We start from the raw sequence: 23,685 nt of genomic DNA on the forward strand, positions 1-23,685 counted from the left end.
AGGCAATGGTAACCCCTTCCTTTATTCTACCAAAGAAAACCACAGGGCTCTGTGGGCACCAGGAGTTGAAATCGATTTGACGCCACACTTTGCCTTTAGTTCAGGAGAACAGAATGATTTTCGACCAATTTAAGTGGTGTAGTGCATGGGAGGAGGCAAGGGCAAACCTCTCCTGTATTCTACCAAAGACAACCACGTGACTCTGTGGTCGCCAGGAGTCGACATCAACTTGATGGCACACTTTACCTTTAGAGTGGATGTGCTCATAGAAGATCTGGGACGATTTCCAAACTAGAAGGTAGAACTGAAGCAGAACTTCCCACTCAAAAGCCTCTTGGTAATGTATTCTTTTTCCAAACAGATTGGGAATTCTGGCCCTAAGCACCAAATAGAGGTTCATTTCAAATTTGTCTAGGTTTGTCAAGCAGCAACCTTGCCATGTACCTCCAGTGACTGTTGCTGGTGTATATCTTATGTTTCTTTTTAGACTGTGAGCCCTTTGGGGACAGGGATCCATCTTATTTATTTGTTATTTCTCTGTGTAATTATCTCTGTGTTATTTCCCTCAGCCATTTTTGGAAGGGCGGTATAGAAATTGAGCAAACAAACAAACAAATAAATGTAAGCATGGATGGTATTTTTTCAGAAACAGAATGATGATCACAGAACTAACGATACTACATTTATTTCCATATCAGGAGTATAGCTAGAATACATTCAACATTCTTGTCATACACAAACACAATGTTTAACCAGTATGTACCAACTTGTTGGCTACATACTTGTAAGAAACATTCATATAACCCAATAGGCAAATAACTATTTACAACTTACATCTCTGGGAATGCCTTTAAGCTATTTGCATATGCTCCATTCCATATATGCTCCAGGAGGCTAAACTCCCAACTATTCGTGTCGTTTCTGAAGTCGCTTGAATCGCAGTCTACAATCCAGTCACAGTGAAGTACTTGGCTTGAAGCCATTCCAAGCTCGATGGATGGAATGGGGCTGAAATCTAATTCTGGAATTCCTTTTTATCAAGATGGTTGGTTTATCAAGACCCCCAATCTTAGGATCAATGTCAATGAATAACACTTTTAAATAGCTAGATGGGTTTCATGTCAGTTTTATCCCAATACACTTTAGGGGGAAAATTGGGATTGGATCTGTCCAATACAGGTCTTGGGATGGAGAGTGATGGCGGATGACCATGTCACCAAACATCTGTTCTTGATATGCGGGGGGAATTCTCTTTACCATGTGCAGTACGGTACAAAAACAAGTTTACTGAGTGGTTACATCCACACTGTCGTGAATCAACACTTGGTAGATGATTGTCATTGAATTACAATAGATAACCACTGACAAATGGTACCCTACCATGGCATGTGTGCATTTAGCATTGTCAGCATAAGAAGCTGCCTTATACTGAGTCAGACCACTGGTCCATCTAGTTCAGGATTGTCTCTACAGACTGGCAATGGCTCTCCAAGGTTCCAGGCAGGAGTCTTTCCCATCTCTACCTGGAGATGACAGTCTCTGAACCTGGGGCATTCTGGTGCAAAGCAGATGCTTTACTATTTAGCTATAGCACCTGTGTCCTGCCAAATGCTATGGCAAATTCTTATCACATTTCTGCACCTGAACAGAAATCTGAGGAACCAGGGAAATGGTTAAATTTTAACCATTTGGCAAGATAATGCAACCAACCTAACTTGCACCATGGTAAGTTCTTACTTAGTAAATTGTATTTATCTTCTGTCTGCCACCCTAAAACTGAGAACCAGTCAGACAACTAGCTGGTGGCATGGCAGCCACAGGGAAAGCCTTGCATTAGCCGGCAGCAAGCTGGTTGAGTGCATCTGCAGATGTGCAGGATCCAGCTTTTGGTTCACCACTGCAAAGGGAGGGGTGTGTGTGTGTTTAAAGGTATCTAAAGTGGCATCACCAGTGCTGGTTTTCCCATAACATTGGGGTATTTGCATGGAAACTTTTCATGGATCCCAATAGACTAAATTGCTGCAGAATGGTCATGAACGCAGGCAGTGCTTTTTCTGACTGCCACACATTCAAATAGCCATGTCAGCAGGCCCTGATATTTGGCACACAGACAACTCCAAAAATCATATTGATACACATCTTAAAACATTAGCACACAAATGCTCAGATTGGGTTTATTAACATACAGCATCACAGATCATGTCATTATGATGCCACCACTGCAGGGAACCTATAGCAAGGAGAGCTGGTCTTGTGGTAGCAAGCATGACTTGTCCCCTTAGCTAAGTAGGGTGCACCCTGGTTGCATACGAATGGGAGACTAGAAGTGTGAGCACTGCAAGATATTCCCCTCAGGGGATGGAGCTGCTCTGGGAAGAGCAGAAGGTTTCAAGTTCCCTCCCTGGTATCTCCAAGATAGGGCTGAGAGAAATTCCTGCCTGCAACCTTGGAGAAGCCGCTGCCAGTCTGTGAAGACAATACTGAGCTAGATAGACCAGTGGTCTGACTCAGTATATGGCAGCTTCCGATGTTCCTAGGTAACCTGGTGCAAATAATTAGGACTGAGGTGCAAGTTGTTTTACCTCCTGATGCTTCAGCTGAACTGTGTTGTAGACTGGATTGATATGCTTGAAAACCTGCACAATATATATTTTTATATGTATTTTTTACCTCCCAAGATTTCTGAGCTTTTAAAAAGAAAAGGCAAAATGCTATCCTGCTTCCAGACTGGTAAGGAAGAATAAACATTGTAATATCTACAGTATTACTTTTATTTGGCCTATGCTTTAAAATGATCCTGGAATACACCCATAGCACTAAGATAATGAAAAAATATTTTTTCATAAGATAGCAGCAGAAATACAGGTTTTTTAAAAAAATCTTTAAAAAGGAAATAGGTTTTTTATTCTCCCAGCACAAGCTTACTACTTTAGGCAAATAATCTAGAGCAAAATCACTGCTGTTTCTCAAATGAACTTGTTTCATGTCTTGTCCTGCCTTTGTTCCTCTAAGTAGATTTGAAGGAATAACACTTCTCAGGAAATTGGTAGGAAGAAAGTACTGTATCATTGTGGGCTTCCTTAGGACTATGGTCACCTTTTCTCAGTAGTTTTCTACTGAGTTTCTCAGTAGTTTTGTTTGTCTTTGTTGCCTCACAGTTCCCATGCAACCAACTTTGCCATCACAACCTATTTTTCTACATTTCCATGAGCTTGAAAACAGAACTGTAATATAAAATATTTCTCAGAAGTAATGTTCTATTTCCTTTTGCTGGAAAGAAGGTAAATTTTTTCAATATATATTTCAAACTGTTTTTCTCCATCTCTTTGTTCACGTATGCTTGAATTTTGAGTGCAACATGCCTCCCTCCCCTTATTTTGGTGACTCTTCAGGAATGCTTTGGGGTACAGCTTTCCCTTTCTCTAGCAGTATCAGTTCTGTTCTTGCTGAAGATGAAACAATGGCTTCCAAAGGTGTGGTTCCCGAGGTTTCCCCTTTGTCTGCTGTTGTCTCTTTAGGTGGTAGGGTTTCTTGTGCATCAAAAAAAGTTTCTGATTTCTCTGTTGGGCTTTCTTCATCCTCAGGTTTTCTTTCTTTTGAGTCTGTTTCTTCTTTGTCAGCTTCCTTACTCTTTTTTGTTGGAGAGGAGAAGCCTAGTTTGGGGAACCTAAACCATCCAGTTTTTTCAGTTTGTTTGGCAGCATCACCCTCTGACGTGGATGGCTCATCAGGCTGTGTTTCTTCTGGAAATGATTTTTGAACTTCATCTTTGGAATCTGTGGATGACTCATCCACAGAGGAAGAAAACCCAATATTTGGAAACCAAAATTTAAACCTGCCAGAAGATCTCTTACTCTCAGATTTTTCTTTTTGATCTGTTGGATCTTCTTCAGCACTTACAACATCTGTATCTTCAAAGTCCTCAGGTTCAACCTCTTTGGGTTGCTTATCAAATTCACTGGAAGATTGTACTTCAACTGTAAATTCTTTCACCTTTGTCACAGTAGTAGTGGAAGATGCTCCTTCAGTAGTTCCGTCTGTTACATCTTGATCTTTGTGAGATAATTTCAGTTCAGCAGAGTCAGTCTTTTGTGTTGCTTCACCTGAACTTTCACCTGAAGTTTTTAGTTGCTGATCCTTGTCCTCAAACATTTCATTTCTGTATTCTGTTGAAGACAGTTTGACTGGGATATCTACGTTCACACGTGATTCCTGGATCTTTACTTTGAAGAGAGAAAACCCATAAGTGGCAGTTTTGATTTCTGAAGGAGCAATCTCAGATTCTCTCACTGTCTCACTTGGGAAAGTCTCGGGACTTTCTGTATATCCATAGCCAAATGCTGACTCACCGGCTTGTAGCTTTGTTTCTGTACTCTCAACATGTGGACCCTGAACATGCTTTGATGCACTTGGAAATACCACATCTGCAGGTGGGAGTTTAATCTCAAGCGTTGTTTTAATGTCTGGTTCAGTCAGGGTCGTAATTTTAGCTATTGACTTTTGGATATTATCGTCCATGGTGCATATTTTCTGTTGAAATCCAGCACTGAACTCGATTGGCCTCTGCATACGTACTGTAGTCTCTGAAAAAGAAGAGCCTGTAGATGGGAGTTTACTTTCCACATGTGTTCTTTGGATGGCAGGTTGGGATAATGTTGTAATCCTGACTGTTGACTTCTGAATACTATAACCTGTGGGTTCTCCTTCATCTTCAAGGAAAGTAGACCTCAATTCCAGTTTAGGTTCACCATCAATATCAATAGCAGCACATTTCACAGCTGTTGCATCTGAAGTCAAAATGTGACCCTCATCTGTGGATGTGCTGTGTGTAAACTTGGGCATTTTTAACTTGGGCATATGGAAAATTGGCTCTGACTCTTCAGATTGATGGTCTATCATGTCTACTGGTTTCCCCATCAAATCTAGTTTTGTACTTTTCAGGTCAACTGTTCCTTCTGCCTTTTGAACTTCTAATATATCTCCTTTAGTTTTAGCTAATGATACCTCGGACTCCACTTCTGGAGGTTCGGCATGAATGTCTGAACCCTTTGATTTGGTACGTAGACTGCCAAACTTCGGCATCTTGAATTTAGATGATTTTGGTTTACTTGATCCATCTCTCTCTTCCACTTTCACCTCACTTTCTGCAGATGTATCTTTTTCATAGCCTTCAACTGGGAACTCTATGATTTCAAAGTCTTCATCTATCACTGAAGCATCCATTTTAATTTCTGAATGGGCAACATCAGGCTCTTCCAGGCTAGATATAACTTCAGCAACATTGCTGGTGCTTTTTGTAGAGGACCATCCAAATGAAGGCACACTGAACTTTGGCATCTTGAATATGCTCTCTTTCCCTTGAGTATCCCTTTTTGGTGATTTTGTTTGGCTCTCTATCTTTTCAGTTTTTGCTACTGCATCTGGGCTTGTTACCTTCACCTTTGTAACAACAACAACACCAATTTCCCCCTCTGTTCCACCCACAGTAATTTCAGTGGGTGCAGCTTCTGCCTCTGAACCTTTTGCTTTGATGGTCTCTGCTGCTGAAATGTCTAATTTGGCCTGGTGCTGCTGAAGTGTCACATCACATTTTGGGTGAGTTATGTCTGCTTTTGGTACGTTTATATCAACATCCAGTTTTTGGACACTGATTTCTGATGCAGGGACTGTGAATGAAGGTTTGTGCATTTGTAAATGCAGCCCTTCAGCACTATGTTTTACTATATCTGCATATGTTTTTGTTCCCAGGGCACCTAATTTACTGTCTGATTTTCCTGAAGACTGTAAAAGGCCACCTTCACTCACTGATAGGCCAATGTCAGAGACTTTTTCTTTCTGTAGTGAAACGTCACCATCTCCAATTTCCACTTGAGGAAATTTAACTTTGCCTTCTAAAATGTCATTTCCAGAATATGATTCAGCATCTGTATGGACAGATTGTGTTAAAATTTCAGGAGCTTTTATTTCAACTTGTACTTCAGCAACAGGAACTTTTCCAGTGCTACTTTCAACTTCAACATCTCCTTTTTTCCCCTTTGATGATGAACGACCAAATGAAGGCATTCTGAACTTTGGCATTTTAAACCAACCCTGAGACTCCTCAGTCTGAATTTCTCCAGGCTTTGTTTCAAGTTCTCCTTGTACTTCTATATCCTCCTCATCAGGGCTGCAGACAGGCACACTAGAATCTTTGATGTCAGCTTTGGGCATTTGTGGTATTTTGATTTTTCCAGTTGAAACCTTTATTTCTGCATCAATGGTATCAGCTTTAACTTCCAGGGTTGGAGCTTCTCCACCAAGTCTCTCAAATTCTGGTGTAACTTGCAACAGAGAATATTCAGCTTCCATTTTTGGTAAAGTGACCTCACTCTCTGGCAATTTCCTTTCAGGAACTGAAATTCCAAACTTTGGCATTTGGAGTTTTGGCATTCTAATCTTCCCTTCCTTACCATCATCTTCCATACTTGCACTATCCATACCAATTTCATCAAAGGGTCCTTCAAATCCTACTTCTGAACTCTTCAGCTCAAATGAACAATCTGTAGGGGGCACTTTAATATCAGCTCTGGATAAGTTAATATCAATCTCTGTTTGTGGTGATTTGATTTCTGGTTTTGATAAGCCTTTTGGCATTTTAATGCTTATTTCTGTTCCTTCTTCTCTTTTGGCAAAGCTACTTTCTATATCAGGTATTTGTACCAAAGCGCCATCTCTTTCCACTGTAATATCTGCCTCTACTTTAGATAGGCTACCCTGTGATTTTGGCAACTTTGGCTTAGGTAGGGAGATTTTGGGCATGACAAAATGAGGCTTTTTCACCTGGCCTTTTTTGGCAGATATTTCAGCATCAAGGTCCATTTCGGCCCCTTTATCTTCTGACAGAACTACTGTTAGCTCTGCATCAGTATCATCTGACAATGAAATAGGTTCTTTCAGAGGTTCTTTTATTTCGGTTTTAAGGCTTGTTTCTTTTTTAGGTGACCAACTAAATGAAGGCAATTTGAATTTTGGCATTTTGAAATGTCCATCTTTCTCTTCTGCATCTAGACTTTCAGTCTTTGCATCTCCCTCAAGTTTTGCTTCCTTAGGTATGTCATCTGATGCTTGGGTGTCTGCATCTGTCTGGGCCACAGGAAGACCAACTGGTGGGACTCTTATGCCAACTCTAGGAATATGAGGCATTTTAATTTTTCCATCCAAAACAGCTTTTTCGATACCAGCTGTGTCACACTTAGCTTCAACTGTTGGAGCTTCCACTGCAATATCTGCAATGTCTGTTGTCGCTTTCAACTGTGGAGCATCAGCCTCCATGGAGGGTAAACTAGTCTCACTACTTGGGACTTTACCTTTAGAAAATGAGATTCCAAACCTAGGCATTTGGAACTTTGGCCTTTTCATCTTCCCTTCCACACTTTCAATTTTTATCTCTGCTCCATCTACAGCTATTTGAGTGGGTGGTCCTTCCAGTCCTGTTTCTGGATCTTTCAGTTCATCTGATATGGGGACCTTAATTTCAGCAACTGGTATATTAATACCAGGACCAGTATCACCTGGTTCCGGTTTCGAAAGACTGACATCAAGAGTTCCAAGTTGGGCATCACTTTTAGGTAAGCTGATTTCCATATCCAATTTAGGAGCTTTAATTTCTGGTTTGGAAAGTTCTAGACTTGGGAGCTGAACTTTGGACATTTTAAGGCCTTTTCTAGAATCACCTCCACTGATTTCTTTCTCTGATATCTGTAGTGAAATTTCTCCTTCTCCTTCTGACTTAGAAACTGTAATGTCATCATCAAGCTGTGGCAAAGATATTTCACCTTTACGACCTTTCATTTTGGGAAGCGATATTTTTGGCATGCTAAACTGAGGCCTTTTAGTTTTTGTCTTCTCACTGTCAAGAGCCATATGACAATCCAGTTCCAAAATTTGGTTCTCAACTTCTTCTACGGTGAGTGTTAATTCAGATTCAATTTCAGCTGCTGAAATTGTAGAAAATGTCTCCTTCAAGTTTTGATCAATATCACCAGGAACACTTGCTTCCTTTTTTGGAGACCAGTTAAATGAGGGTAGCTTGAATTTTGGCATCTTAAATTTACTTTCTTTTTCACAACCTTCAATTTGTATATCTTTGTTTTCTAAATCTGGTCCCTCAAAGCTAACTTCTGACTCATCAACAGAAATATGTCCAGATGGAAGTCCAACATCTAGCTCTGATGTCTTAACATCAGATTTTGGTATTTGAAGAACTTTCATTGATGGAATTTCCATTTTGAGACCTGAAGCACCTGTCTCTACATCAGGGTCCTCAGATTTCCTAATATCCAAGACTTGCACATCATTATTCATGTCAGGAATGTCAATCTCAACTTTAAATTTACTGATCTTACTCTCGGAAACTTTATCTTTAGGGCGTGATAATCCAAATTTTGGCATTTGAAATTTAGGCATCTTAATCCTCCCCTTTGAACCATCAACATTCATCTCAGTTGCATTAAAAACAGTGTCATCTAAAATAACTTCACTTTCTATCTCTGGACTCTGAATGGTCACTTGATCTGTACTCTGTGTAGGCAAGCTTATATCCATGTCGACTTTGGGGCCTTTGATATCCGGTTTTGAGAATCCCATGCTGGGCATCTTGAATTTCGGCATGTGTATTTTCATCCTTCCACCCTCCACGCTGCCTTCTGCATCAGGAACCTTGACAGAGAAATCTCCTGCTGGCAGTTCGGGATCTGCTTTGGGTAGGGAGATGTCTGCTTCCACCTTCGGCAGCGTGACATCAACGAGAGGAGTCTTCATCGTGGGCATTTGGACACTGGGCATCTTGACATCAGGCATTTTAATTTTGCCCTTCTCGCCTACCTCCACTTCCACACTGGGTGCCTGAAGATCCACTGTTGGGACCTTTATGTCTGTCTTGATGGCAACAGAGGGAATGGTGACTTCGGCTTTAGGATCTGTCTTGGGGAGCTCAGCTTCAACCGAAGGCAATGTGATTTCTCCCCCGACAGCTGCTTTCCCTTTCGGAAGTGAAATGCCGAACTTTGGCATCTGGAACCTTGGCTTTTTAAACTTGCCGTCAGCTCCATCCAGAGCAATGTCAGTGGATGGTGCTTGAACCTGCATGTCTGGATCTTTCAGTTCAAAGGAAACCTCAGCCATGGAGATCTTGACGTCAGGGGGTGAGATGCTGAGGTCGGCAGCCAATTCACCCATTTTCAGTTCAGGCTTGGAAATACTGACGTCACATGTAGGAAGAGTGACATCAGATTTAGGCAAGCTGACATCCACGTCCACCTTGGGGTCTTTGATGTCTGGTTTGGAGAATCCCATGCTGGGCATCTTAAACTTCGGCATGTGTATGTTCATTCCTCCACCCTCCAAACTGCCTTCTGCATCAGGAACCTTGATGGAGAACTCTCCTACAGGTAGTTCAGCTTCCACTTTGGGAAGGGAGATATCAGCCTCCACCTTCGGCAGAGTGACACCCACTTGAGGAGTCTTCATTTTGGGCATTTTGACACTGGGCATCTTGACATCAGGCATTTTAATTTTGCCCTTCTCCCCTACTACTACGTCCATACTGGGTGTCTGAATGTTGACTGGGGGGACTTTTATGTCTGTCTTGATGGCAACAGAGGGAATGGTGACTTCGGCTTTTACATCGGTCTTGGGAAGCTCAGCTACAACTGACGGCAATGTGACTTCTGCCCCGACAGTAGCTTTCCCTTTGGGATGCGAAACTCCAAACTTCGGCATCTGGAACTTGGGCATTTTGAACTTGCCGTCAACTCCATCCCCATCCAGAGCAGTGTCAGTGGATGGTGCTTCAATGTACATGTCTGCAACACTGAGTTCCAAGGAAGCCTCTCCTGTGGGAACCCTGACCTGAGGTGCTGAGAGGCTGAGGTCAGCAGCCAGTTGGCCCGTTTTCAATTCAGGCTTGGAAATACCGATGTCACAGGAAGGAAGAGTGACATCGCCTTTAGGCAAGCTGACATCCACGTCCACCTTGGGGCCTTTGATGTCTGGTTTGGAAAACCCGATGCTGGGCATCTTGAACTTGGGCATGTGTATTTTCATCCTGTCACTCTCCAAGATGCCTTCTGAATCAGGCACCTTGACGGAGACCTCTCCCGCTGGCAGTTGGGCTTCTGCTTTGGGAAGGGAGATGTCAGCCTCCGCCTTCAGCAGAGTGACACCCACTTGAGGAGTCTTCATTTTGGGCAACTTGACACCAGGCATCTTGACATCAGGCATTTTAATTTTGCCGTCCATGCCGACTTCCATACTGGGTTCCTGAATGTCGACTTCTGGGACCTTTATGTCTGTCTTGATGGCAACAGAGGGAATGGTGACTTCTGCTTTTAGATCCGTCTTGGGGAAATCAGTCTCAACTGAAGGCAAGGTGGTTTCTCCTCCGACAGCTGCTTTCCCTTTGGGATGAGAAATTCCAAACTTTGGCATCTGGAACTTCGGCATTTTGAACTTGCTCTCAGCTCCATCCAGCACAATCTCTGCGGATGGTGTTTCTATGTCAACTTCTGGAGCTTTCAGTTCCAAAGAAGCATCTCCTGTGGGGAGCTTGACCTCGGGTGCTGAGACGCTGATGTCAGCAGCTAGGTGTCCTGTTTTCAGTTCAGGCTTGGAAATACTGACATCACAGGAAGGCAGAGTGACATCAGCTTTAGGTAAGCTGACATCCACGTCCACCTTGGGGCCTTTGATGTCTGGCTTGGAGAATCCCATGCTGGGCATCTTGAACTTGGGCATGTGTATTTTCATCCCACCACCCTCCACGCTGCCTTCTGCATCAGGTACCTTGACGGAGACCTCTCCCGCTGGCAGTTGGGCTTCTGCTTTGGGAAGGGCGATGTCTGCCTCCACCTTCGGCAGAGTGACACCCACTTGAGGAGTCTTCATTTTGGGCAACTTGACACCGGGCATCTTGACATCAGGCATTTTAATTTTGCCCTTCTCGCCTACCTCTACGTCCACACTGGGTGCCTGAATGTCAACTTCGGGGACCTTTATGTCTGTCTTGATGGCAACAGAGGGAACGGTGACTTCCGCTTTTAGATCCGTCTTGGGGAAATCAGTCTCAACCGAAGGCAATGTGATTTCTCCTCCGACAGCTGCTTTCCCTTTGGGATGAGAAATTCCAAACTTTGGCATCTGGAACTTGGGCATTTTGAACTTGCTGTCAGCTCCATCCAGAGCAATCTCTGCGGATGGTGTTTCTATGTCAACTTCTGGAGCTTTCAATTCCAAAGAAGTGCCCCCTGTGGGGACCTTGACCTCGGGTGCTGAGATGCTGATGTCAGAAGCCAGGTGTCCTGTTTTCAATTCAGGCTTGGAAATACTGACATCACAGGAAGACAGAGTGACATCAGCTTTAGGCAAGCTGACATCCACGTCCACCTTGGAGTCTTTGATGTCTGGCTTGGAAAATCCCATGCTGGGCACCTTGAACTGGGGCATGTGTATTTTCATCCCACCACCCGCCACGCTGCCTTCTGCATCAGGTACCTTGATGGAGACCTTTCCCGCTGGCAGTTGGGCTTCTGCTTTGAGAAGGGAGATGTCTGCCTCCACCTTCGGCAGAGTGACACCCACTTGAGGAGTCTTCATTTTGGGCAACTTGACACCGGGCATCTTGACATCAGGCATTTTAAATTTCCCCTTCTCGCCTACCTCCACATCCACACTGGGTGCCTGAATGTCAACTTCTGGGACCTTTATGTCTGTCTTGATGGCAACAGAGGGAACGGTGACTTCCGCTTTTAGATCCGTCTTGGGGAAATCAGTCTCAACCGAAGGCAATGTGATTTCTCCTCCGACAGCTGCTTTCCCTTTGGGATGAGAAATTCCAAACTTTGGCATCTGGAACTTGGGCATTTTGAACTTGCTGTCAGCTCCATCCAGCGCAATCTCTGCGGACGGTGTTTCTATGTCAACTTCTGGGGCTTTCAGTTCCAAAGCAATGTCCCCCTTGGGGACCTTGACCTCGGGTGCTGAGACGCTGATGTCAGCAGCTAGGTGTCCTGTTTTCAGTTCAGGCTTGGAAATACTGACGTCACAGGTAGGAAGAGTGACATCAGCTTTAGGCAAGCTGACATCAACGTCCACCTTGGGGCCTTTGATGTCTGGCTTGGAGAATCCCATGCTGGGCATCTTGAACTTGGGCATGTGTATTTTCATCCCACCACCCTCCACGCTGCCTTCTGCATCAGGTACCTGGACGGAGACCTCTCCCGCTGGCAGTTGGGCTTCTGCTTTGGGAAGGGAGATGTCTGCCTCCACCTTCGGCAGAGTGACACCCACTTGAGGAGTCTTCATTTTGGGCAACTTGACACCGGGCATCTTGACATCAGGCATTTTAAATTTCCCCTTCTCGCCTACCTCTACATCCACACTGGGTGCCTGAATGTCAACTTCTGGGACCTTTATGTCTGTCTTGATGGCAACAGAGGGAACGGTGACTTCCGCTTTTAGATCCGTCTTGGGGAAATCAGTCTCAACCGAAGGCAATGTGATTTCTCCTCCGACAGCTGCTTTCCCTTTGGGATGAGAAATTCCAAACTTTGGCATCTGGAACTTGGGCATTTTGAACTTGCTGTCAGCTCCATCCAGCGCAATCTCTGCGGATGGTGTTTCTATGTCAACTTCTGGAGCTTTCAGTTCCAAAGCAATGTCCCCCTTGGGGACCTTGACCTCGGGTGCTGAGACGCTGATGTCAGCAGCTAGGTGTCCTGTTTTCAATTCAGGCTTGGAAAAACTGACGTCACAGGAAGGCAGAGTGACATCAGCTTTAGGCAAGCTGACATCCACGTCCACCTTGGGGCCTTTGATGTCTGGCTTGGAGAATCCCATGCTGGGCATCTTGAACTTGGGCATGTGTATTTTCATCCCACCACCCTCCACGCTGCCTTCTGCATCAGGTACCTTGACGGAGACCTCTCCCGCTGGCAGTTGGGCTTCTGCTTTGGGAAGGGAGATGTCTGCCTCCACCTTCGGCAGAGTGACACCCACTTGAGGAGTCTTCATTTTGGGCAACTTGACACCGGGCATCTTGACATCAGGCATTTTAATTTTGCCCTTCTCGCCTACCTCTACGTCCACACTGGGTGCCTGAATGTCAACTTCTGGGACCTTTATGTCTGTCTTGATGGCAACAGAGGGAACGGTGACTTCCGCTTTTAGATCCGTCTTGGGGAAATCAGTCTCAACCGAAGGCAATGTGATTTCTCCTCTGACAGCTGCTTTCCCTTTGGGATGAGAAATTCCAAACTTTGGCATCTGGAACTTGGGCATTTTGAACTTGCTGTCAGCTCCATCCAGCGCAATCTCTGCGGATGGTGTTTCTATGTCAACTTCTGGAGCTTTCAGTTCCAAAGCAATGTCCCCCTTGGGGACCTTGACCTCGGGTGCTGAGACGCTGATGTCAGCAGCTAGGTGTCCTGTTTTCAATTCAGGCTTGGAAATACTGACGTCACAGGAAGGCAGAGTGACGTCAGCTTTAGGCAAGCTGACATCCACGTCCACCTTGGGGCCTTTGATGTCTGGCTTGGAGAATCCCATGCTGGGCATCTTGAACTTGGGCATGTGCATTTTCATCCCACCACCCTCCACGCTGCCTTCTGCATCAGGTACCTTGACGGAGACCTCTCCCGCTGGCAGTTGGGCTTCTGATTTGGGAAGGGAGATGTCTGCCTCCACCTTCGGCAGAGTGACACCCACTTGAGGAGTCTTCATTTTGGGCAACTTGACACCGGGCATCTTGACATCAGGCATTTTAATTTTGCCCTTCTCGCCTACCTCTACGTCCACACTGGGTGCCTGAATGTCAACTTCGGGGACCTTTATGTCTGTCTTGATGGCAACAGAGGGAACGGTGACTTCCGCTTTTAGATCCGTCTTGGGGAAATCAGTCTCAACCGAAGGCAATGTGATTTCTCCTCCGACAGCTGCTTTCCCTTTGGGATGAGAAATTCCAAACTTTGGCATCTGGAACTTGGGCATTTTGAACTTGCTGTCAGCTCCATCCAGCGCAATCTCTGCGGATGGTGTTTCTATGTCAACTTCTGGAGCTTTCAGTTCCAAAGCAATGTCCCCCTTGGGGACCTTGACCTCGGGTGCTGAGACGCTGATGTCAGCAGCTAGGTGTCCTGTTTTCAATTCAGGCTTGGAAATACTGACGTCACAGGAAGGCAGAGTGACGTCAGCTTTAGGCAAGCTGACATCCACGTCCACCTTGGGGCCTTTGATGTCTGGCTTGGAGAATCCCATGCTGGGCATCTTGAACTTGGGCATGTGCATTTTCATCCCACCACCCTCCACGCTGCCTTCTGCATCAGGTACCTTGACGGAGACCTCTCCCGCTGGCAGTTGGGCTTCTGCTTTGGGAAGGGAGATGTCTGCCTCCACCTTCGGCAGAGTGACACCCACTTGAGGAGTCTTCATTTTGGGCAACTTGACACCGGGCATCTTGACATCAGGCATTTTAATTTTGCCCTTCTCGCCTACCTCTACGTCCACACTGGGTGCCTGAATGTCAACTTCGGGGACCTTTATGTCTGTCTTGATGGCAACAGAGGGAACGGTGACTTCCGCTTTTAGATCCGTCTTGGGGAAATCAGTCTCAACCGAAGGCAATGTGATTTCTCCTCCGACAGCTGCTTTCCCTTTGGGATGAGAAATTCCAAACTTTGGCATCTGGAACTTGGGCATTTTGAACTTGCTGTCAGCTCCATCCAGCGCAATCTCTGCGGATGGTGTTTCTATGTCAACTTCTGGAGCTTTCAGTTCCAAAGCAATGTCCCCCTTGGGGACCTTGACCTCGGGTGCTGAGACGCTGATGTCAGCAGCTAGGTGTCCTGTTTTCAATTCAGGCTTGGAAATACTGACGTCACAGGAAGGCAGAGTGACGTCAGCTTTAGGCAAGCTGACATCCACGTCCACCTTGGGGCCTTTGATGTCTGGCTTGGAGAATCCCATGCTGGGCATCTTGAACTTGGGCATGTGTATTTTCATCCCACCACCCTCCACGCTGCCTTCTGCATCAGGTACCTTGACGGAGACCTCTCCCGCTGGCAGTTGGGCTTCTGCTTTGGGAAGGGAGATGTCTGCCTCCACCTTCGGCAGAGTGACACCCACTTGAGGAGTCTTCATTTTGGGCAACGTGACACCGGGCATCTTGACATCAGGCATTTTAATTTTGCCCTTCTCGCCTACTTCTACGTCCACACTGGGTGCCTGAATGTCAACTTCGGGGACCTTTATGTCTGTCTTGATGGCAACAGAGGGAACGGTGACTTCCGCTTTTAGATCCGTCTTGGGGAAATCAGTCTCAACCGAAGGCAATGTGATTTCTCCTCCGACAGCTGCTTTCCCTTTGGGATGAGAAATTCCAAACTTTGGCATCTGGAACTTGGGCATTTTGAACTTGCTGTCAGCTCCATCCAGCGCAATCTCTGCGGATGGTGTTTCTATGTCAACTTCTGGAGCTTTCAGTTCCAAAGCAATGTCCCCCTTGGGGACCTTGACCTCGGGTGCTGAGACGCTGATGTCAGCAGCTAGGTGTCCTGTTTTCAATTCAGGCTTGGAAATACTGACGTCACAGGAAGGCAGAGTGACGTCAGCTTTAGGCAAGCTGACATCCACGTCCACCTTGGGGCCTTTGATGTCTGGCTTGGAGAATCCCATGCTGGGCATCTTGAACTTGGGCATGTGTATTTTCATCCCACCACCCTCCACGCTGCCTTCTGCATCAGGTACCTTGACGGAGACCTCTCCCGCTGGCAGTTGGGCTTCTGCTTTGGGAAGGGAGATGTCTGACTCCACCTTCGGCAGAGTGACACCCACTTGAGGAGTCTTCATTTTGGGCAACTTGACACCGGGCATCTTGACATCAGGCATTTTAATTTTGCCCTTCTCGCCTACCTCTACGTCCACACTGGGTGCCTGAATGTCAACTTCGGGGACCTTTATGTCTGTCTTGATGGCAACAGAGGGAACGGTGACTTCCGCTTTTAGATCCGTCTTGGGGAAATCAGTCTCAACCGAAGGCAATGTGATTTCTCCTCCGACAGCTGCTTTCCCTTTGGGATGAGAAATTCCAAACTTTGGCATCTGGAACTTGGGCATTTTGAACTTGCTGTCAGCTCCATCCAGCGCAATCTCTGCGGATGGTGTTTCTATGTCAACTTCTGGAGCTTTCAGTTCCAAAGCAATGTCCCCCTTGGGGACCTTGACCTCGGGTGCTGAGACGCTGATGTCAGCAGCTAGGTGTCCTGTTTTCAATTCAGGCTTGGAAATACTGACGTCACAGGAAGGCAGAGTGATGTCAGCTTTAGGCAAGCTGACATCCACGTCCACCTTGGGGCCTTTGATGTCTGGCTTGGAGAATCCCATGCTGGGCATCTTGAACTTGGGCATGTGCATTTTCATCCCACCACCCTCCACGCTGCCTTCTGCATCAGGTACCTTGACGGAGACCTCTCCCGCTGGCAGTTGGGCTTCTGCTTTGGGAAGGGAGATGTCTGCCTCCACCTTCGGCAGAGTGACACCCACTTGAGGAGTCTTCATTTTGGGCAACGTGACACCGGGCATCTTGACATCAGGCATTTTAAATTTCCCCTTCTTGCCTACCTCTACATCCACACTGGGTGCCTGAATGTCAACTTCTGGGACCTTTATGTCTGTCTTGATGGCAACAGAGGGAACGGTGACTTCCGCTTTTAGATCCGTCTTGGGGAAATCAGTCTCAACCGAAGGCAATGTGATTTTTCCTCCGACAGCTGCTTTCCCTTTGGGATGAGAAATTCCAAACTTTGGCATCTGGAACTTGGGCATTTTGAACTTGCTGTCAGCTCCATCCAGCGCAATCTCTGCAGATGGTGTTTCTATGTCAACTTCTGGGGCTTTCAGTTCCAAAGCAATGTCCCCCTTGGGGACCTTGACCTCGGGTGCTGAGACGCTGATGTCAGCAGCTAGGTGTCCTGTTTTCAGTTCATGCTTGGAAATACTGACATCACAGGTAGGAAGAGTGACGTCAGCTTTAGGCAAGCTGACATCCACGTCCACCTTGGGGCCTTTGATGTCTGGCTTGGAGAATCCCATGCTGGGCATCTTGAACTTGGGCATGTGTATTTTCATCCCACCACCCTCCACGCTGCCTTCTGCATCAGGTACCTTGACGGAGACCTCTCCCGCTGGCAGTTGGGCTTCTGCTTTGGGAAGGGAGATGTCTGCCTCCACCTTCGGCAGAGTGACACCCACTTGAGGAGTCTTCATTTTGGGCAACTTGACACCGGGCATCTTGACATCAGGCATTTTAAATTTCCCCTTCTCGCCTACCTCTACATCCACACTGGGTGCCTGAATGTCAACTTCTGGGACCTTTATGTCTGTCTTGATGGCAACAGAGGGAACGGTGACTTCCGCTTTTAGATCCGTCTTGGGGAAATCAGTCTCAACCGAAGGCAATGTGATTTCTCCTCCGACAGCTGCTTTCCCTTTGGGATGAGAAATTCCAAACTTTGGCATCTGGAACTTGGGCATTTTGAACTTGCTGTCAGCTCCATCCAGCGCAATCTCTGCAGATGGTGTTTCTATGTCAACTTCTGGGGCTTTCAGTTCCAAAGCAATGTCCCCCTTGGGGACCTTGACCTCGGGTGCTGAGACACTGATGTCAGCAGCTAGGTGTCCTGTTTTCAATTCAGGCTTGGAAATACTGACATCATAGGAAGGCAGAGTGACATCAGCTTTAGGCAAGCTGACATCCACGTCCACCTTGGGGCCTTTGATGTCTGGCTTGGAGAATCCCATGCTGGGCATCTTGAACTTGGGCATGTGCATTTTCATCCCGCCACCCTCAACACTGCCTTCTGCATCAGGTACCTTGACGGAGACCTCTCCAGCTGGCAGTTGGGCTTCTGCTTTGGGATGGGAGATGTCTGCCTCCACCTTCGGCAGAGTGACACCCACTTGAGGAGTCTTCATTTTGGGCAACTTGACACCGGGCATCTTGACATCAGGCATTTTAATTTTGCCCTTCTCGCCTACCTCTACGTCCACACTGGGTGCCTGAATGTCAACTTCGGGGACCTTTATGTCTGTCTTCATGGCAACAGAGGGAACGGTGACTTCCGCTTTTAGATCCGTCTTGGGGAAATCAGTCTCAACCGAAGGCAATGTGATTTCTCCTCCGACAGCTGCTTTCCCTTTGGGATGAGAAATTCCAAACTTTGGCATCTGGAACTTGGGCATTTTGAACTTGCTGTCAGCACCATCCATCGCAATCTCTGCGTACGGTGTTTCTATGTCAACTTCTGGGGCTTTTAGTTCCAAAGCAATGTCCCCCTTGGGGACCTTGACCTCGCGTGCTGAGACGCTGATGTCAGCAGCTAGGTGTCCTGTTTTCAGTTCAGGCTTGGAAATACTGACGTCACAGGTAGGAAGAGTGATGTCAGCTTTAGGCAAGCTGACATCCACGTCCACCTTGGGGCCTTTGATGTCTGGCTTGGAGAATCCCATGCTGGGCATCTTGAACTTGGGCATGTGCATTTTCATCCCGCCACCCTCCACGCTGCCTTCTGCATCAGGTACCTTGACGGAGACCTCTCCCGCTGGCAGTTGGGCTTCTGCTTTGGGAAGGGAGATGTCTGCCTCCACCTTCGGCAGAATGACACCCACTTGAGGAGTCTTCATTTTGGGCAACTTGACACCGGGCATCTTGACATCAGGCATTTTAAATTTCCCCTTCTCACCTTCCTCTATGTCCACACTGGGTGCCTGAATGTCAACTTCTGGGACCTTTATGTCTGTCTTGATGGCAACAGAGGGAACGGTGACTTCCGCTTTTAGATCCGTCTTGGGGATATCAGTCTCAACCGAAGGCAATGTGATTTCTCCGACAGCTGCTTTGCCTTTGGAATGAGAAATTCCAAATTTTGGCATCTGGAACTTGGGCATTTTGAACTTGCTGTCAGCTCCATCCAGAGCAATCTCTGCGGATGGTGTTTCTATGTCAACTTCTGGAGCTTTCAGTTCCAAAGCAATGTCCCCCTTGGGGACCTTGACCTCGGGTGCTGAGACGCTGATGTCAGCAGCTAGGTGTCCTGTTTTCAGTTCAGGCTTGGAAATACTGACGTCACATGTAGGAAGAGTGACATCAGCTTTAGGCAAGCTGACATCCACGTCCACCTTGGGGCCTTTGATGTCTGGCTTGGAGAATCCCATGCTGGGCATCTTGAACTTGGGCATGTGTATTTTCATCCCACCACCCTCCACGCTGCCTTCTGCATCAGGTACCTTGACGGAGAGATCTCCTGCTGGCAGTTGGGCTTCTGCTTTGGGAAGGGAGATGTCTGCCTCCACCTTCGGCAGAGTGACACCCACTTGAGGAGTCTTCATTTTGGGCAACTTGACACCGGGCATCTTGACATCAGGCATTTTATATTTGCCCTTCTCACCTCCCTCTATGTCCACACTGGGTGCCGGAATGTCAACTTCTGGGACCTTTATGTCTGTCTTGATGGCAACAGAGGGAACGGTGACTTCCGCTTTTAGATCCGTCTTGAGGAAATCAGTCGCAACCGAAGGCAATGTGATTTCTCCGACAGCTGCTTTGCCTTTGGAATGAGAAATTCCAAATTTTGGCATCTGGAACTTGGGCATTTTGAACTTGCTATCAGCTCCATCCAGAGCAATCTCTGCGGATGGTGTTTCTATGTCAACTTCTGGAGCTTTCAGTTCCAAAGCAATGTCCCCCTTGGGGACCTTGACCTCGGGTGCTGAGACGCTGATGTCAGCAGCTAGGTGTCCTGTTTTCAGTTCAGGCTTGGAAATACTGACGTCACATGTAGGAAGAGTGACATCAGCTTTAGGCAAGCTGACATCCACGTCCACCTTGGGGCCTTTGATGTCTGGCTTGGAGAATCCCATGCTGGGCATCTTGAACTTGGGCATGTGTATTTTCATCCCGCCACCCTCCACGCTGCCTTCTGCATCAGGTACCTTGACGGAGACCTCTCCCGCTGGCAGTTGGGCTTCTGCTTTGGGAAGGGAGATGTCTGCCTCCACTTTCGGCAGAGTGACACCCACTTGAGGAGTCTTCATTTTGGGCAACTTGACACTGGGCATCTTGCCTTTCTCGCCAACCTCCACTTCTATGCTTGGTGCCTGAATGTCCGCTGCTGGGACCGTCTCACTAGAAACAGAAGGGATGGTTACTTGCGCTTTTAGTTCAGGTTTGCTGACCTCTGCTTCAACCCAAGGCAATGTGATTTCTTCTCTGCCAGATGCTTTCCCTTTGGGTTGTGAAATTCCGAACTTTGGCATCTGCAACTTGGGCATTTTAAACTTGCTGTCAGCTCCATCTAGAGCAATCTCAGCAGATGGTACATCAAATTGCAGTTCTGGAGCTTTCAGTTCCAAGGAAGCCTCACCTGTTACCATGATTGCACCAGGGCCTGGAACTGTGACATATTCTTCGCCTTGTTTTTTATTTTCAGTTTGTATTATGGGGTCTTTTATTTCTAGCTTTTTTTGTTCTTCTTGTTGTTCAAGTTCATCGTCTATTTTGGTGTGTATTTTTTCTTTTGATCCCTTTTGTTTTTTTCTTCTTATTTTTGGAAACTGTTGTGATATCTGTTTGGTTGGTGAAACTTTCATTTCATCTTTTTCTAATATATTTGTTGTTTGTTGTGATGTTATAATTGGACATTCAGGTTTTGAAGTTATTGCTTTGGATTTTACCTTCTTTTCTTTTGGCTTTTTAATGGTTAGTTCTACTTCTGGGCACTTTGTTGTATGGTATGCTAACTCGTACTTTGGTTCTCCAATGTCCTTTTTTTCATCCTCATATCCCACTCTTTGTTTTTCTTGACTCCAGGTTATCGAAGATTCTACTGTGTTGTTTTCTGGAATTTCTTTTGTTTTATTGTTTTCATAATCTGCTAAAGTTTTTACTTCATATTTCATCCTGTCCTCTGGTTCTTGCTTCGTTCTATTCATCTTGAATCCAATACTGGGAAATTTTAATTTCTTTTGACTTCCCTTTTTAATTTTTCCTTGGATTTCTTCTGGTAGAAATTGTGATTCTGTGTCTGTGCTTGTTGGGGACACATCTGGAATAGCATGCTCATATGCATCTGATGTGCTTCGAGATCTTCTATGTCCCAAAATTTTTTTACCTTTCAAGGACTGGAACTTTGGCCAGGATAGTCTATCCTTCTTAGGGCGTTTTGGTCTTCCTACTCGCTGTTTCACTATTAAGTTTGCTTTGTCTTCTTCAGTGATAGTCTTCTCCGATATTTCAAGAATCTCCTTTTCCTGGGAATGTAGATTTCCAAAACAGACTGTATTAAGTATGTAGTTTATACCACTTACAGCAATTTTATGCACCTACAATGATTTGTTTGCCCTCAACCCAATATGTAATGTGATTAATCTCTTTAAAGTATAATGCTGGGATTGTAGGAGGAAAAAAATCGGATGAGGTGGTCCTGTGCAGAAGTAGAAATAGTCTTTACATTCCTTCCTCACTTCTCTAATTTGGAGCATACAGATTCATATTGTTCTTTTCTACATCATCATTTTAAGTGTTTGCTGTAACTGTGCATTTACATCTTATTTTTTACTTTTTATGGACAAGTTTAAAATGTGTTCAATTGCATTTCTCTTCTGCTTCCCAAACCACCATGTTTTGAGCTTTAATCAGTGAGAAGTGGCAGGATGAATAAATGCTAGGCCTGTGTGTGTTCAGAAAATTCAGATTCGGATTTGACCCAATCCAAATTTGACAATATTGGATTTGGATTCTTTGGACTCTGGTGATGTTAGACATCAAGTTGGAGTTGGAATTTGAATTCTGACTTAAATTCAGATTTCCCCCCATAGGGGTCAGGGGGGGTGTTAACCAAAACTCACTGGTTGGTCCTATAGCCTTGAAACTTGCCACACGGGTGAGAAAGGAAATCAGGGGCCCCTCTTTCTTAAATTTGAAAAAGAATTGGTCAATCCCCCCCCCCCGATTTTTGGAGAATATTAGACATTTTTGTAAAAATGACTAGAAATGGTGAAATCTGGAATGTTTCAAGCAAGAACTTTGCAAATAGTTCTGAAATGGAAGACCCTCCTTGGACATCATTCTACCAGCATTTGGAGGAATCTACCCTTTGCCTTCATTAAAAGGGATAACAGCATGCCCTCCCCTTTATATTTCTGGAATGGATGGGCATACAGTTATTCAATCTGGCACACATGAAGTCCACATTGCAAGGATCTGGAGTAACCCCACCCCCACAAAGCTATGGGTCACTCCTCTGATATTTGGTGAATTTTTGATTTTTAAAAAAACCAATGGCTAAAAATAGTGAAATCTGGCTTGTTTCAAGCTAGAACTTTACAAAAAGGTTTGAATCTGAAGACTCTTCTTGGTCCATAAGTCTACCCCAATGTGAAGGAAAAATGACCTTTTAAAAGGGATCAAAAGGACTCCACACCTTTTAATCCCTTAATGGCTGGAAGGGAAAGTGAGAAATTCATTCAAAGTACTTTCACTTTTACTGACTGTGTACCTTCTGCAATGGGGAAGACAAAAATTAATATAAAAGTAAAGCAATGTCCTTTTTCCTCCACATGGGGTTAGAATGGTGGTGCTATGGAGGGCTTCAGATCCAGAACTTGCTTGAAAGAAGCCAGGTCTAGCTCTTTTTTCTATTTTTAACTCCCAATCCCCCAAAATCAGAAGAGTTACCCATAGCCCTGAAAAACATAACACAGAGTTCTTCCGGTGTCAACTTTATATGTGCCAGATTTCATAAATGTATGCCCATCCCAGAAATATAAAAGATGAGGCAAAAGTAGCATACTGTTACCCCTTATCATGAAGGCAAGGGGCAGATTCCTTCACATGCTGGTGGGATGCTGGCAGGGGTGTAGCAAGGTTGGAGTGGGCCCAGAGACAAGATTTTAAAATGCCCCGCCCACTGAAGCTCAGCTCATGAAGTAAAGAAATCTTAAATGAGGCTGAATAAGCATAGTAAAATTTCTATCTATCTATCTATCTATCTATCTATCTATCTATCTATCTATCTATCTATCACCTATGTGCCACAATAGAACATCATCCTAAATTATTTTTTAAAAGGTTTTGTAAATTGTGGACGATGCAAGCCATTTAATGGTACTAGAGAAAGAAATGCTGTTCTGGTACCTCCCAGTCTTAACACTCACATCTGTTTCAGAGGATGGATACAACTGAAGGAAGCCCGGGTGGGTGCACAGCTGGGGGAGTCAGTCATGTGACTTGCCTCTAACCCCCCCCCCCAGGCAGTGGGCCCCCAGACAACTATCTCCCTTCGCACTATTATAGTTACGCCCCTGAATGCTGGTCCAAGAAGGGTTTTCAGTTTCAGAAGTTTTTGTAAAGTTCTGGCATGAAACAAGCCAGATTTAACTATTTTTAGCAATTTTTAAAAACAAAAATTCACCAAAAACCAGAGGATTGACCAATTCTCTTCAAATTCACTACAGGGGCCCCTTTCAAGGCTCTAGGACCAACCAGTGATTTTTAGTGCCCCCCCCCCCAATTTCCACATTCTTCTCTATGGGGAAGAATCCTATTCCATTTTGAGAATTCTGAAGTTCTGAAGTATTCCCGGAATTAATTTTGATATT

General features: G+C 45.5%; 1 protein-coding gene across 3 annotated transcripts in view; it reads right to left on the bottom strand.

Annotated features, from left to right (window-relative positions):
• Nucleotides 1–669: 669 nt before the first annotated feature.
• AHNAK2 (AHNAK nucleoprotein 2) overlaps nt 670–23,685 on the bottom strand; it is a 135,009-nt gene continuing 111,993 nt past the window's right edge. For all 3 annotated transcript variants that reach the window (XM_053259584.1, XM_053259599.1, XM_053259590.1), the window contains exon 7: nt 670–21,336. In XM_053259584.1, coding sequence (XP_053115559.1) covers nt 3,373–21,336 — 17,964 coding nt within the window. In that variant the 3' untranslated portion in view covers nt 670–3,372. The remainder of the gene's footprint in view (nt 21,337–23,685) is intronic.

Source organism: Hemicordylus capensis, chromosome 1, assembly GCF_027244095.1.
Source record: "Hemicordylus capensis ecotype Gifberg chromosome 1, rHemCap1.1.pri, whole genome shotgun sequence".
NCBI classification, from domain to species: Eukaryota; Metazoa; Chordata; class Lepidosauria; order Squamata; family Cordylidae; genus Hemicordylus; species Hemicordylus capensis.